The following is a 16,779-nucleotide window of genomic DNA, read 5'->3' on the forward strand; positions in this document are numbered from 1 at the left end:
GCCTTTCCAACTCAATTCTGCTGTCATTGCTAATAAGGACTTCTTAAACTTGTCCCCACTCACCACTGGAGCACATGCATCTATGAATTTATGCTCATATGACATCCGTGTTCTATTCTCCATGTGTTTAACAAGCTCCTTTTAACATCTTACTGACACTCCTCTCTCTTAAGCTGGGCTTTGTTTACTGAACTAGAGATATGCAAAATTATAGCATAAAGTTCTTCCAGCTTTCACTTGTGATCTCTACATGTGTTGCAGCAGCCTCATAGATAAAAATCACTACACCGATTCTGAGGTCCTTGAGAACTAGCTCCTGTGTTCTGACTGTCTGTGTTTGACATTAAATAGTAATTTTTTAAACAGTATCTTGTCCTGTCCTTTGCATCCATGCTCTCACATAGTGGCCTAATAAAAAAGGCTTGCATTGGATTAATCTGCATTAACATTTTAGCTCAAATCAGGAGCAACTTTGTGGCAAATACTCTGATTTTTCCCATCTACTCTTCTTTGGTTCACATGACAAAGCAGTCTTGAAGCACAGAAGCCACATTACTTTCAGATGAAATTAAACCAAAAATGTGCTCCAACTACCACTAGGCATTTGATCCATGACCAGAATGAGTCCAAAGTAAAGCCCACAAAATACGTATGGTGTATGTGTCAAGTCTTCAACACCAACTGTTTTATTTTCCAGATTTGCAGTTTATGTGCGTACCACTTGCTAATACAGACATAGACATTGGCTCACAGAAAGTCTGGATTCAGTCACTAGTGCAGTCCTTGCCTCCCTGGTTGGCAAGTAACTAGATGCACTATACAGTATATTCATTTTCAAGTACATGGAGTGTATCATATCTCCCTGCAGTAATCCTACAGGGTAAATGCAGTTATGTGGAGGGTTTGGTGGTGGCCTAGTTGGGTTGCTGTTTTAGGAAGGATTACTGGAATGGGTTGGTCAGTTGATACTTGCATGAGGAGTCTGCCTACTGCTTAGTCTTTGAATTCTGGCATTAGCCCTTACTTTCTTTCGTAGATACAAAACATGCAGCCAAGAGGGGTGGAGGGGGAGGGATGAATGGTTTAGAAAGCAGAATTCAGTTCTGTTCCATTCAGCTGGAAAAACAATTATACATGACAGTTGCATAGGAACTGACAGTCTAGTCAAAGCAGGGGAGCACCAAAGGATTGCTCAGAAATTCATCCACAGCTGTGAGACTTATTCTGTATATCATAGATGAAAAGATTTAGTGAGCCTCCAAAGGAATTTTGGAGTTGAGCAGATTGGAATTGCATAATATAAGGAAAATTTTAGAATTCACTGTCTAAATTGAAAAGCATGGTTTTACCACTTTACTGTCTTAAACTGCTGAACTCTAAGTAACACATTATTGAACAAATTTGAAAACCTCATAGAAATATTCCTTTAAAATAACACTGTATTCTGGCAAACTGCAATCGATTACAATTTTGCTTAGCGAGGCTTTCAAATGTTTGTTTTTACAGCATTTTTATATGCTATATTCTCAGCAAGATATATAAGCTGAGATGTAATGAATTTCATTTTGTAGGCAACTGAGCTATGTCCATCCTTGACATTTGCTATATACATTTAAGATAATGTAGCAGGCAGAACATAACAGATTATTAGAAACCTTCTACCCTCCCTGTTTTGGTTCCAATTGGTTCCGATATCTTAATTGTTAGTAAAACTACACTGATCTTTTTAACGCTATAGAAAAATTTGTCAAGTTAATGCATGACCAGTTTCTTCTAAACTCGGATCAGAGAGGGAGGCCTGTTTATACACTAGTTTAGCCCAAAATTAAAGTGGTACCAGTTGCACTTGAGAAATTACTTCCTAGGGAATTATTCCTATATCTGAATATTTATTGGTATGTCATGGTAGAGCAGGGAGGGGGCTAGGAGAGGTAGCTGAGCATCTGTGTTACAATCTCTCTGAACTTTGAAGATCATTTGAGACAAATGTGGTTATTTTGGTTGTCTTGCTTTGATTTAATTCTCAAGTTGTTTTTTTAGGTTATTGTTTCAGTTGCATGACTACACCAGTTGTGTATGAATATAGATAGTAATTAATGCTATGGCACATATATATACTTTGAGCTTCTTTCAGTTGGACAGATATCCCTATTATTCATCCAATATTTTTTATAGTAATGAAGGTTCATTGTTTTGCCGAAATATTTTCCAGTGGGACCACTTGCAATCCATCGCTCAAAAATACACTGTGTGACATTATCAAAGAGCTTTTACAAGGAAAGTAAAAATAATTTTTTAAAAAGTTGTGGGGTTTTTTTATGTAAGTATGCAACATGAAGTGGCTTTATTTTCACAGCTGTAGCAAACATTGGACGCAGGGAAAAAGTATAGTATGGGATCTTACCTGAATTCATTAGCAGCTTCAGGAAATACTCCAGAGCCACTGAATTATACACAAAGTAATCTCAAACCAAAGAGCTCGTGGCAGATTTAAGGACTGGGTCACTGAAGGTGTGACCTTGACTCAGAGTGCAGAGGCACAAACCAGGAAGACAAGGTGGGTGCAGAGAGGCTCAAGACAAAGATGACTGATATTTGGAGGACATTAGGAAGGAAGAAGGGACTAGAAGTGTCTGCAGCAGGGAAAGGCTGACAAAACAGGGTGGTAGAGAGGGAAAGCAGAGTGTAGCCGTGCCAGGAAAGTACAGCCATATTGTCTGCATGACTGTGATTTTCCCCTTGAGGCGTGTCAGATGTTGAAAGGTTAATGGGCATAGGTTCTCGTGAGGGCTAAAAAGGCCCCTCATCAGTACATTTTGCTTTCCTGTAGTCCTATGATGAAATTGTTTGATATCACGTGTGAAAGGGAGATATTCATAGAGAGATGGAGCAGGTGAGGCATGGGGAACCGCAGAGACTGCAGTGGGATGATCTTTACAGGACTAGGGGTCAAAAATCAAGAAAGAGAAACCTGCCATCAGTCTGTGCTTCTGAGCTCAAGCTTTCAGCTAAGTTTTATGACTACCTTCCCTGCCACTTGATATAAATTATGATAACCGTAGACAACTGTAGCTTTAGTTTATAATTGTAGGTGCAACAATAAAGATGCTTTGGTGCAGCATAGAAATAGAAAGCAGTAAACACATTTTCACATCTCTGACATTAATTGGATTGGGGACATATCATTGCTAGTTTATGGACAATATATTTGTTAGACCAGCTGTGTAAGAGAGAATGGGTTTACTTGTTGCTTAACTAGAAGTAAGTATTTCCTGTTGTTTTGTGAAAAACAACAGTGTATACTCCGCATGAGCAAAGGTCGGTGAGTTATTTTCAATGAACAGCTGTCAGCAGAATTTTGAAATGATGAATTATGGCTATGTCAGTTGTAGCTGGCAGAATATGCACATAGCTGTTCTGTGGAGAAGCTATATCTGTGAAAAATAAATCATGAGAAATATAATTAAGAGTGAAATTATGGAACCTTTACAACAGTGGAAAGAATCAGCCAGCACCCAGCGTGGCAGTGGAAACATGTCTTGTGCTGTAATTGAATCTCTTGTATCTTCAAATTATTAGTGAAATGTATACTTCCCTCACCACTGTTAAAATGAAACAATACTAAAAATAGCAAAGGGAGACACCATTTCAGATCATTCATGACAGTTTACAGCTGTAGTTCCTATTTCAATATATAAGCAAATGTTAAAGTGTTACTTTCTTACACATTTGATAAAATATGCATGATTACAACTGATACGTATTTATTTTTATCTAGGAGTGAATTTAAATGCTATTTAGCCTGCACTTGTTAGTACTGCTGTTTTGACTGAAAGTTAAAATGTGACAATCAAAAGGCAAATCCTTTAGCATTTAAGTGAAAAAGTGGCCATCATTTCCATTTATGATCACAGATTAGTCAAGATTAACAGCTTGCTAAACGAATTAACAATATGAAAGCCTATCTTTGTTAAGAGAGCTGAATTCCCCGTGTCCAGCCCCATTTTCTTTATAAGTTCCAGTAACCATGGAGGCTGCTGCAGTTTCCTTTAGCACATTTTGTTTCAGCTGGACAGTAAAGATTTCTTATTAACATGTGTTATGGCTGCATGATGGAAACATTCCAGTCAAGATGAGAATGGTCCGACCCTTCCAGCCAAAGGTGTTGAGAATTGACTTCAGTGGGAGCAAACTGTCTCATCATGGAGGGTTAGGTGCTGCTTTTTGAAGATGTTTTTAGGAATTATACATACAATTACATCTAATGTTTAGAGAGTCATATTTAAAACCACGTTTCACTTTTATGAAATGATGCTATATGTGCTTCAAAAAACTGTTGTCAAAAAAAGACACTCATCACGGAGTTTTGAGGTTGATTCATCCAGTTTTGTTACCCTGGAGTATTATCCTCTGCTGCCTCTTCCTTTTGATCTAGATTTGGGTTTCCACAAGCATTCTTGCACATGCTGTTCTACAGTCAGTATCCAGGTTCCTAATCACGGGTAAATTCTAGCAAATAGGGAATACTGTTATCAGAAGATAATCGAGAAAGTGAAACTATACTTTCTGTTGAATCACCGCAAGCACGGTTGCGAAAGGTAACGGTTAGTTGTGATTATTGTTATTGCCACAGTGGTGGCATCCAGTGGCCCAGATCGGTTGGAGGTGGTGGGAACTATGCAGCTACTGAAAATATAAGGGGAGCTTGCTGTCTGGAAGGTATACCTCTCCAGTGGAGGCTTTTACTGTTGAAGGCTGTACCTCCATGTACTGCAGAATTAAGAGGTTGTATGAAGGAATTGTCAGGCCTTAGGTAAGCCTTTCTGTTGTGTTTGTTTCTAGATGAGGAATCTGACAGTGGATGGGCATTTTGGAACATGGTCGCAGTGGAAACCTTGCACTCACACCGACGGTGCCAGTGTTGGCTCCTGCCTCTGCAGGACACGTATGTGTGACAGTCCTGCTCCTCAGTGTGGAGGTTGGCTGTGTGAAGGACCAACCATGGAGATTGCCAACTGTTCCAGGTACACAAAACAATTTCAGGTTCTATCATTTATGGTTTAAAAGTTTTTAATTTAATCAGAATAGAACCTGCCCTGTGAAATCTCATCTGCAATCCACTGATCCTGTTCAGTGCATGAAACAGCTCACAGCAATGGCCACAGCAGATGAGACATTAGAAAGTCTCTCTCAGACTTTGTTGGGAGAGAGAATGAGCCGGATGTCAAATACTGATTTCAAATGCTGTGTACCAAATAGTATTGTCCTCAGCTAATTTTAACAAAAACTCAGAAAAAAAAAAAAAATCAATGTTAGGTAGTATCTAAAGTATGATACTTTTTCTCAGTTCTGTAAGTCATAAAACTTTTTTTCTGGAAGTCAGAACTGTTTACTCTTTTGGATGTCTCATGTCACCATTATATTCCCCCGTTCTGCCTTGGGAAAGATGTTTTTGTTGTATCTTCTGATTGTATCATAACATCTAGATCTATTACCAGTCTGTATGCCACTCTTTAGCCACTCTTTTGTCTTCCTCAGGCACGTAACCCCTCCCAGAAAAAACAGTGAGAGCAGATAATTTCAAAGAGACTCAGAACACTGCATATTCTGAACTGAATTAGGAGTTCATGTTTAAAACATTATACATACTTTAATTGCAAGATGAAACTTATATACCGGTGCATTCTGCTTATTTTCAGTGATTCTGCTTTTCGTCTCTTTTTTTAAACATCAGAAGCACATCATGGTAGTGAATAAAAATGATTATCGTTCTGCACAAGATAACTGCAAGCTCTGTAAGTGGAAATAGTCAATTTTAGGGAAATTATTAAAAACATAACAATATAGTATATAACATCAGATCAGGAGAATGGTAGAAAAGATAAGCATGCTGTGAGATACTGAACAATCAAACAACGGTTATTGGCTGTCAGGTTTAGAAGGGAATTTGGAACATGACTTGGGACTTGATTCACGTACTACCATTGGCAGTATTACACTACTATTTTAACGTCTTGCTTCTGTTTACACTGTTATATTAGTAATTGATTCCCAGAATTCAGGATATCCAGGTATTTTTTTCATTTTACCACTTAGGTCAGACATTGCACTGACAGAGATCTTATTTTTGGTCTGTGTTACCAGTGATAGCTGCTTATTTTTTTAAAAGCTTTTTTTCTGTGTTATCAACTCTTATGTCCCTTATAATAACAAGTCATCAAGATGAGTGAAATTTAAATTGGTAGTATTTGTGATAAATTACTTGAATAATTGTATGTCATTTTTATTACTGGATTTAATTCATTTTCATTGTTAAAAAAAATTATTTCAAAATCAAGTAAGGCACTATTTTAACTTTTGCTTTTATGATGAAACCTCAAGAACTCAATAATGAGTTCTTGAGTTTTATTTTTCTTGATTTCTGTTTGTCTTCTACCAATACAGAAACTGCAAGCTAGCCATCAAAAGGTTTTGGAAACTCCTTGAAGTGCATAATTTTTTGCATAGGACAGGGTATGAAATTCCTTTTGAGATGTTTGGTCTAGTATATTTTTTCCTAGGGTATATTGGGGGGGACAGGAGTGTCCTTTCCAAAAGTTCACAAATGCAGGATACAGCATGTGAATTCTGTTAGCTTTTTTGTTACATTACAAATAAGGTATTGTTACCTTAATGGAGTATTCTGTTGAAATTGCGAACTAATGCATTTTGACACTTACTTATTACTCTTTTTCCTTTAATCACTTTCCTTTCAGAAGAGGTAGCAAAACTTGACATTTTAATCTCCCTGAAAAAAAGACCCACAAATAATAATTAGAACAATATGTGATTAAAAGTTATCTTCAGAACTTTGATACAGGAGTTTGCAGATGAAGTTTACCCAGAATAAAGTGACCGAAAGCAACTAAATAGCTTCATATCTTTGTACTTAACTTCTTGTGTAATTGGGTCATTTTAGCAAGTTGCTGATTACAAAGCATGGAGCATGGAAGGATCAGAGCACCTTTATTTTAGTTCAGTATTCTTTAAGTGGAACACGATGCAGTATTAATGACTTCTACAGAAATATTAATGGGCCAGATTCTGCTGTCAGTCACACCTAATCAGCCATTCGCTATGTATAACAGATGACAGAGCCTGAGCTTTTTATTCTACCAGAAATGGAGGCTGGACACCATGGACTTCTTGGTCACCTTGTAGTACCACTTGTGGAATAGGCTTTCAAGTTCGTCAGCGTTCCTGCAGCAATCCAACCCCTCGACATGGAGGACGCGTCTGTGTGGGACAGAATCGTGAGGAGAGGTGGGCTATCTTTTTTCTACTGTCTGTTTTAATTTCTTCTGCTCAGCTGTATTCCACAGGACATTTTCTCCTTTACCTGCCTTGGTTTTCTCTTCACTTTCACTCTTTAACTCCACTGCTGTACAATAGCAGTATTCCCATTAGCAAGGCTGTGGGTCTGCAGTGGTTCTTTCATCTTTCATTTAGCTGCATCCCTCCTGAGCCAGCTGAGAACTCCTGGTAGTGCCAGAGAATTGTGCTGAAGCAATGTGCTGCTGGCCTTGAGACCCTGAAAATTGATTCTCCTTGAAAATTGATTGCAGTGTGTTTGAATTGTAACTCGCCCAGCTTCAAGACCTCGAATTCAGAGCAAAATATAGTAAGGTCACAGCATTATGTTACTGATGCTGTGAGTTCATTTTTTTGTCCTAAATGAATTGAGAATCTATATAACACGAAAGGAAATTTCAAGGGCTTTGTTTTATATTCAATAAATATAATACACCTTGAACTCAAATATCTTTTAGTAAGGTTTCAGGGTTTTTTAAAATTGTTTGTAGATGTATTAACCCCCGAGCAGATCAAGTCAGCTCAGACTTTGATTTCACCATCTACTGCTTTGGCACTGGGCTGGGTATTCTGTCACTAGCTCAGAGTGTAAAGTTCAGGCCTCTGATTCCATTTTACATGCACCCTAATGTCTCTAATTTGTAATTTGTGTGTTAGGAATTTTAACAGGAATTAAATATTTCTTTAAATCAAACTAGAATATATTCATATAAGCTGCAACTCTTAGATACATTATGTTGTGTCCCGAAGCATGCCAAAAAGCTAGATAGCAGAAGACTGGTGTTGGTGTAAGAATTAGAGTACTGTAGTCATCTGTTCCAAGAGATGTATGTGGATACGTTTCCTCTCAATATGCACTTGCAGCTTACTTCAGTGTTTCTGTATGGATGATTTAGTATCCTATATTGCTGTTGGATGAAAACAAGATTCAGTAACCTTTATGATGAGTTTCAGTGTGGGATTTAATTAAACACCAACTCCGGCATTTCTTCAGGTGAAGAGATTCCATTGAAGGGAAGTTGCATCACACATTTATGTATTAACAGATCAGCAAGGACCTGATCTTTCTAACTCTATATGTTAAAGATCTGTATCACAAAACATGTGAACACTTCTTGCTGTTTCAGAGCCATGAATATTTACCATTTCATTGCAGAGGAGAGCATTTTATTATATTCTAAATTGCTTTCTGAAAATAGGTTGTCCGACCAAAAAGCTATCACCACCAAATGTAGATTATATCTGCTGTTACATAGCTCTGTCCAAGCATGAATAATAGTTATTGATTTTCTTGAACTGAGAGGTCAGTCCAGGGCAGGACACAATAAGACTGAATATAGAAGAAGAGAGTTCAGTTTGGATAGGCTTTTTTGTGATGGACTATGAACATTAGTAGTCATTGTTCATCTTAGGTTTAACATGGAATAAAAGTCCAATAAGGAGTTACAGAGAAATACAGAAAACCGTGAGAAATACTTCCATAATAACAGGAGAAAATGTCCAGTATTAAGACAATGGGTGCACTAATAAGCAGTTACAAAATGGAAAGTGATACTTACAATGGGTTGAAATAATAGCAGCCTAGAAGGATTGAATTTTGGTATGTAACAGTTCTGAAGGAACAGCAGGCTTATGTTGCTTTGCTTTTGTAGCCTGCAGGTTACTTAGAATCATAGAATCATAGAATCATTAAGGTTGGAAGAGACCTCTAAGATCATCGAGTCCAACTGTCGACCCAACACCGCCATGTCCACTAAACCATGTCCCTAAGTGCCGCATCTACACGTCTTTTAAATACTTCCAGGGATGGTGACTCAACCACTTCCCTGGGCAGCCTCTTCCAATGTTTAACCACTCTTTCAGTAAAGAAATTTTTGTCATTTCCCTCTTCATCCAGTTCAGCAGCAATCTGGGATGTACGTGCCTGTGAGTTTACTGCAGGATGCAGTCTTCTCTCATAGCGCCTCTGTCACTGTTTCCTATCTCCTTGAAACACCCTCCACTCTCACCAGCCCTGCACCTTCCTCTCACTCACTAGCTTGCTCACAGCTGACCTTCCTGCTTCTACCCTGATTTTGTTTAAGATATCCATGATGTGTGCTGATACTTTTAAAGTTTTTTTTTAAAAGTATTTCTAAAACTTATTTCCAGAAGGCATGGTATATTAGGAGGTTTCGTCATATCATTTGTAAAGCAGCTAGAGGAATGAGGCATCATTTATTTGCCAGGATTTTTGTCAGTGTCAGGCCAAGTACTTGGATAAATCTTCTCAGAGCTGTAAAAGCATAGTGTCCTGGGAAACTCAGCAGCCAGGGCCCATCCCACCACCCCCAGGAGGGGAGCGGGGCAAGCCTGGCAATTGTGGCCAAATCCAACCAATAGTCTAGATAATAGGTGATATCATGGTGATGAGGCAGGTCTGAGGTCCAGCTGGGAAGCCAAGCCACAGGCCAGGGTTAGGATCAGGTTTAGTGGTTACCAGGCAGGTCTATAGCAACAGGGCCAAAAACCAGTCCACACGTTGAGGTCTAGACCAAAGGGTTCCGTGGTGGGCCAGGGACAAGGTCCAGCACTTCTCCAACAGCACAGCTCAGGAAAGGGTTGAAGGTCCCTGGCAGAGCTTAAATAGAGCTCCTGGGCCCATGGGTGTGGGTAGAGGTCCCAGGTGAGGCTGGTTGGGGCCATTAGGGCTTTATGGGTGTCCTCAGGGCTGACAGCCTGTAGAGAGTTTTGAGGGCAATGGAGTACCAGTATTTGCAGTAGTCCTAATTCACTGCTTCACTCCAGTACCACTGGAGATACATCTGCACCAAACAGAAACAGTTCCTTTGAGAATTTGGCCCAGTACATTTAGGCCGGCTGAGCAAATATTCCACATGCAGTAACTCCTAAGAAACATTTACCTCAGTTTTGTATCCAGAGTACCAATAAGCAGCTTCTCACATTTTCTCATTTAAATTAATTGATGCTTATAAATAGCCTAACATTTCACTTTCTTAATGGCCCAGCTCATATGTAAAATGAATATATGTGTAGTCTTAGTAAAAATTAGAATTAGTTGGTTTACACATTGTGTGCCTTTGTCTTTATAAAAGTGCATATTCACATCACCTTCACATGTTCAGGGGCATAAATATGGGATTCAGTTTCCACAGCCAACGTTGTGCCAAACTTTGAAACAGCTTTTCAACAAACAGTTATTTCAGTAGAAGTCCAGTGCATAACTCCACAGAAAGCAAACACAGAAAAGGCAGCATATATCTGAAGTAAATTCACCTGCAGATGTGAATGCATATTCAGTTTGAGAGTATTTGTTCATGTGTTAAGAGTTAAATATTTATCTAGATTATGTTTGTTTTACTTCATGAAAGCCATGATCCTATCGTGGCTAATGTATCGGGCAGCTCTGTGCTTGCTGGTCATTCCCTTGAAATCAATGGCAATATTTACCAATTTAAAGTGTTGCAGATAGGTTAAGCTGTTGCATGCTCTGCTGCTAAAGGGGTGGGGGGGGGTGGAAAACAGTTGAGAGAGAGCAGCAAAGAGTAATATTGCAAAGCCAATTCACCTTATAGAAATAGGTCAAAAGTACAGCCGATGTGCATTTAGACAGAATATGGAGAGGCAGTAAAAATTGTATTTTAAAAAAATTTGCTAATCAGATAAAATAATTTTGTAGTTAAGACTCCAGATGGAAGACATCCTCATGAATTCCTTAGGGACTTAAAAAATTCTCGTTTTTCTTGTATGAGAAAGATTCACCGAAGCTGCCAGAAAACTCTCTAGGTTTTTGTTTATAGAGTCTACAGTATCCTGTCTTGACTTTTTCATTCAGTGAAAATGTTTGTCCTCTCCTTTCTGTGGAAGGTGCTGTGGATATGGGCTCAGTAAGTCCACTGGTCTCCCTCCTATCTGTGCAGAAATGAGGGACATTAGAATGAGAATCCCTTGCTTTTAGTGAGTGTAGTTATCTTTTATTACATAGGAAAACAAGAAAGAAAAAAAGCATGGCAAATCAGAAGTAGAAAAATAAATTGGCTGCAGATGAGGAGTAAACGTTTGAAAGCCCTGGAAATTTTGGGGTGTGTATAAGAAGATTAGAAGCAGTACATATTGTCACCTTCTTTTTGTACACAGTCCTCAGCAGATATTCAGAGCTTTTGGGCTTGTTTCTGTGAGAAGGAGGAACTGCTGAGAGTCAAGTGCCTGCTCTGTGTAGCAGTGCTTGTTTCCGAGCAGTGTGAACAAGCCTGGTCCCCTTCAGCAGAGTAGATCAAACACCACGAGGCTTTGGGCTTGCTTGCGCTCCCATGGCTGTCTTGTTTGCTGGGAAGTGTGTGCTCCCATCCTCCTTGCTCCTTGCTTCCTCTGCTCCCTCCTCTTCTTCCACAGAAGCCCCTGGGAGCACATGCCCCGGCCCCCGCCACCTACCACAGTCTCCTGGGTGGGGATTTCTGTCAATTCAGCAATCTCAGTCCAGTAAGGCATGTGTGTGCATCATGTGTCTGCCTTCAATTAAAGGAATCCAGCATTCCCATCAACGTCAGTATAGTCTGTGCTTCCCAGTAAGTCACCAGCTGGTAATCACGAGTACCCACTACATAACAGTATATGGCATAGGAATGGGCAGACAGTGATGAAGGTTTGTTTTTCTTAAATATATGCTAGTATAATATAGTTCAAAATTAAGAACTACGTGTATAAATTAAATGGCATCTCTTTGTGGAATAAAAAAGACGCACTTGTAACTGTCATGCAGTTAGCCTGAGGTACTCGGTGCTGCATGGCAATACTGAAATAAATTGATGTTTTACTAAAGGATGAGATCTTCATAGGAACAAGAATAGTAATTCCAGATGTACTGGAATTGCCTGGAGTAAAAGTTTAAAAATTGCTGTAGGAACTAGTGGTTGTGGACACAACTGGACAGAGGATGTTCTTCCTTCCCCCAGTATGACAATTCCTTTATTAGGGCATTTGAACTTGGATTCACTGCAAGGGGAAACAGGAAGGGTCACTGTACAAAACCCACATTTCTCTAGGCTGTTCTCCCTTCTGACCTCATTGCAGTTAGATTAGGGGAGAGGGCAGTGGTTTCACAGATTCAAGTTTCTTGCATTGCATGTTTTGTTGAATTACTGTAAAATGTTAGCCCTGTGGGTCCTGAGAACAAAATTAAGAGGGGAAGAAAGAGCAAAAGGGAAAAAGGTTTACTGAGTGACTTGAAATGCAGCCAAGAAGAGATATAATGAGACTTGGCTCAAAGCTCCGTGCTGTAGCACAGCTCTCAGATCAACTGCAGGGATGTCTCTAGCTGTGAAAACATACCTGATGTTTTCAGAGGCTGGCTACCTGAAATGAAAATAAGATTCTACTTGTATGCTGTGTTGTGGGTTTTTTTCCTTTTCCTGAAAAAAAAAGAAAAATTGCCACTCCTGTTGATTTTTAATTTTTTTTTTTCCTAGATTGAAGTTAAGTAGCTTGCATAGGCATTTTAGGGCTTTTTTGAGTTTCACTTTGTAGTTTCAACTGCATCTTTAAATAGAGTTGGTTAAGAGAATTTGCCAGCCTTTGAAGTGCTTACTGAGTCAGTTGTTAGGTTTCTTTTCTGTCTTCCGCTTAAGTGAGCGAGCAGATGATAGGGCACGTTGACAGTAAAAGAGGCACTGTACAGTGTCATGAATCTCATCTAAGTGAGATTTGTCACACCTCACTTCAGGTGTCCATGAATGTGAGTGATTCTGTGTGAGTCAGGTGTCTGAACTTCCACTATGGTCTGTAGAAATCTAGTCAATACAGGCTGTGGAGAACAGAGTGACTTGTCTCCTTCTACTGTATATTCCTAAATTTGGTCAAATTAGTCATTCTAGCCTCCATAGCTTGTATTGACAAAATTTCTTTTGGCTGTAATGGGAGCTTAGATGTCTGTCTTCCACGCAGCCTTTATAGTCAGTGGAGAGAAATCAGTATATTGAGGGCTGTATTTGTATGACCTACATTAGACATTTCCTTTAGGGTGACATAAATCATGTTTTTAAAAAGGCTGTTTCTTTCCATGAACTGTTGCTCAAGTTTAGATAACTATTTCATTTCTAGACAGCTGTACATGCCTATATTTTAAGGAGAGATGAGTCCCACCCTTAATTTTACTTTTTGCATGGCTGAATATTGGTAATTGTCAACTTCATGGCAGACTTGCTTTATCCTATGTACGTGTCCCAAATTAACTTAGCACATCTCCATTAAGAACTAATGAAATTATGCAAAATAGGTACTCATTTGACTAAATAAATGTTTCATTGGGTACACGTACCCAACAAATGATCACAGAGACAAACTATCACAAACATTCACATAAATGACTGCATGTGACAAAGAATGTGTGCAGCTGTTTGAGTTTTGGGGGAAGAATATCCAGGCACAGAACATTGCTCTGCATCTTTAGTGACAGCATAATGCGAACTGTGAATTGCAAATACTGAACATGCAGGAGGAAAAGCAGGTAGTTTATGTATAAGTTACTGTTGAAAAACATTTACCCAAACCACACACTGAAGAATTCTGAGATAGCAGATTCATAAGCATTGAGGGTTTGGGTTTTTTTTTCCCCAGTCTGCTAGTAAACAGCAGACGAGGTCAATACATGCTGTTAATAGTTTCCTTAACTATACAGAAACACGAAACTAAATGTCACTCCCCTATTTACCTCACTCCCAACCTTTTAAGTTTTGATGGAGTTGCTCAGACCTAGGGACAAATACTGAGTCATAGGCTCCAGCATATGTGATAAACCTACTGTTGTATATAACATACACAAACAACATTTTTTTTCCCACGGAATTCTGAATGTGCAAATTTCTTGGTAATGAAGAATTAGAGCTTGAGGATCTTGGGGCTTTCTGCAAAAAAAATGTGGTTATGGTTATTCTTGTTGAAAATGACAACAGTTTATATTGTCATTTCTCTTTTTGTAGAAAATGAATTACTGAAGTATTAAAGTCAGTTTTCATTGCAGGAGAGCACAAAGTGATGGAAACTTGTTAGAAGGGCAAGAAGACAGTGGATTTTGGATGGCTGGTGTAAAAAAATGAGGAAATATTAAGAGATTGATTTGTTTGTTCGGGACAGTCAGTAGTTGGAACAAGAGCCACCCAGCCGCATCCATAAAATGAGCACTCCTTCAGGGTCATCTGTTTTCTGAATACCTGTTGTGGCTTCGCTTTATCTGAAATAACCACTTCATCTCTTTAAGAGCCCAGTCACACTTGCTGGTGGCCCAAATCCTTTGGACCTGTGTAGAAGGTCCCTACTAAGCAGCATGTGCTATGGCTAGAGTTACTGGATGGCACGCTCAAAAAATCAGGAATCTTAGGATTTTCCAAAAAATGAAAAAACTCACTAAAAGTTGGGACCTTCCCACATATCTGAATGTCTTGTTACAATAATGATAGCTCAGTAGTAAAATATTCCTGCTTCCCTCAAGAACCTAGTAGGCCTCTGAATCAGTTTAGAGCCCAGTGGGAAATCCTTCAAAGATTATAATAGCTAAAAACACCCTTTAAAAGATAAAGTATTAACATTATGAAAACAGTACAGTTCTTTATGCCTAGAATCAATGTTTTAGCTTTTATTTTACCCATAAAAGTGGAGACACTGTGGAAAGCAAAAAGCAAGTTTAGCTCTCTGAAGAGGAGAGAGATGGATCCTAATCAATGCTTAGCTGGAGACTGATAAAAGACTGCCTGCATAAATGGTTGCCTTCCGTTTGGTTGACTCACTTCTGCCCCAGATGTATAGCCGCAACTGTTTTTAATAAAGTAGTTGTCAACCTTGCTTACGTGCTCGCAGTACAACAGCATGGTTGTATCACACAGATTGTATAAAGGCACTGAATAAAGCAAACAAATGCTTCACCCACGCAATTACGGCCTAAAAAACCCCTCAAACGTTTAAACACTGTGCAGTATGACAACTGTTAGTTCAGTACTTTATGAACAGGGAGAGGCCCTTTGTATAAAATATTTCCCTGTACAAATATCTATCTGAATAATGCAAATGAGGGACGTCTGGGGGAGGTGTTGTCTTGGTACTAAATAGATTCTTTGCCTCCTTGTTTGCCTCTTCTCACAGGTACTGCAATGAGCATTTGTTGTGCCCCCCTCATGTGTTTTGGACAGGCTGGGGTCCATGGGAGCGCTGCACTGCTCAGTGCGGAGGAGGGATCCAGGCACGGCGTAGGACATGTGAAAATGGTCCTGACTGTCCTGGCTGCAGCGTGGTAAGTAATTCTCAGCTTTCCCTTCAGCAAATATCTATGGCCGTATGCCATGGATGTCCCTATGTCCATAGGGCATCTGTGTATGTCTGTATGCTCTACCCCTAACATGAGTCACCAGAGTGTGTTTGTCTCTGTGTTGTTTGCGTGTGCTGAAATTCACAGAGTTTATCAATCAGAAATACATATAATTCAGCTTTTTCACAATGTCATCAAGAACATGAGCTTCCTGAGGCAAGGTTGGTGCAGATATGGATGTGTCCTTGGCAGGTTTATGGTGTCTTTTTATTTTTATCACCAGAGTACATAAGAACTCTTACTATGAGCCCAGGACTCCAATGTATTGTGTCCTGTACAGCACAGAAAAAGATAAGTTTAAATTTAAATACATAAGGAGCCAATAAGTGAATACATGGAACCACCAGAAAGCGCTGAAGAAAGCTTGAATAGCGATAGTGATCTTAGCACGGCAACAGCCTAGCAGCTGTCAGGCTTTGAAGCTGAAGTGGGATGATTTTGAATGAATAGAAGTGCTTTATGGATACCCAATTTATGAAGAGAAACATACAGGAAAGAATATAGGGGCTTTTTCTTATATCTGAACAAATATGGGTGGTAGGTTTCGTGTGATGGGAACATCAAAATGGGACATTGCTTTCTTGAAGGTGAATGAGATGATGCATAGTAGTATATGGATGAAGGAGAGAAACGTAGCAGAGATGTAGAGAGCAGAGTGACACATTCACTGCAGTACACGGGGAAGATAACCTCGGTGTGAGTATTCTTGAATGGATAACACTGTCAAAGCCAGAGGAAAGAATATTGTTGCAGGACAATGAGAAGCTGAAGCAAAGTCTTAGCAAATGTAGGTGAATATCAGAAGATGAACCTTGGGGTGCTGTTTCATGATAATTTGAATTCTAGTGGTGGATTGTCACTGCAGGGGGTATTATGTAGAAAGCATAACCTGGGTAAAAATTTGAAGTAGGCAAAACTGCAGAAGACAGATTCTGCTGGTGAATGACAGATGGTGATGTTAATCTCCCCAGTGACCATGAGTGAGCACATCTCAAAGGAAAAACGAGAGTTCGGTTTTAGCCATGTTGTGCTTAATGGCCAGGCCTAATGTTGCACACTGAGAAACATGTACTCAA

General features: G+C 39.3%; 1 protein-coding gene across 1 annotated transcript in view; it reads left to right on the forward strand.

Annotated features, from left to right (window-relative positions):
- SEMA5A (sema domain, seven thrombospondin repeats (type 1 and type 1-like), transmembrane domain (TM) and short cytoplasmic domain, (semaphorin) 5A) overlaps nt 1-16,779 on the forward strand; it is a 274,858-nt gene that overhangs the window by 175,096 nt on the left and 82,983 nt on the right. The window contains exons 13-15 of the mRNA XM_009321911.1: nt 4,843-5,024; nt 7,159-7,302; nt 15,481-15,628. Coding sequence (XP_009320186.1) covers nt 4,843-5,024; nt 7,159-7,302; nt 15,481-15,628 — 474 coding nt within the window. The remainder of the gene's footprint in view (nt 1-4,842; nt 5,025-7,158; nt 7,303-15,480; nt 15,629-16,779) is intronic.

This window comes from Pygoscelis adeliae, unplaced genomic scaffold (genome assembly GCF_000699105.1).
Source record: "Pygoscelis adeliae isolate BGI_AS28 unplaced genomic scaffold, ASM69910v1 Scaffold144, whole genome shotgun sequence".
In the NCBI taxonomy this organism is placed as follows: Eukaryota; Metazoa; Chordata; class Aves; order Sphenisciformes; family Spheniscidae; genus Pygoscelis; species Pygoscelis adeliae.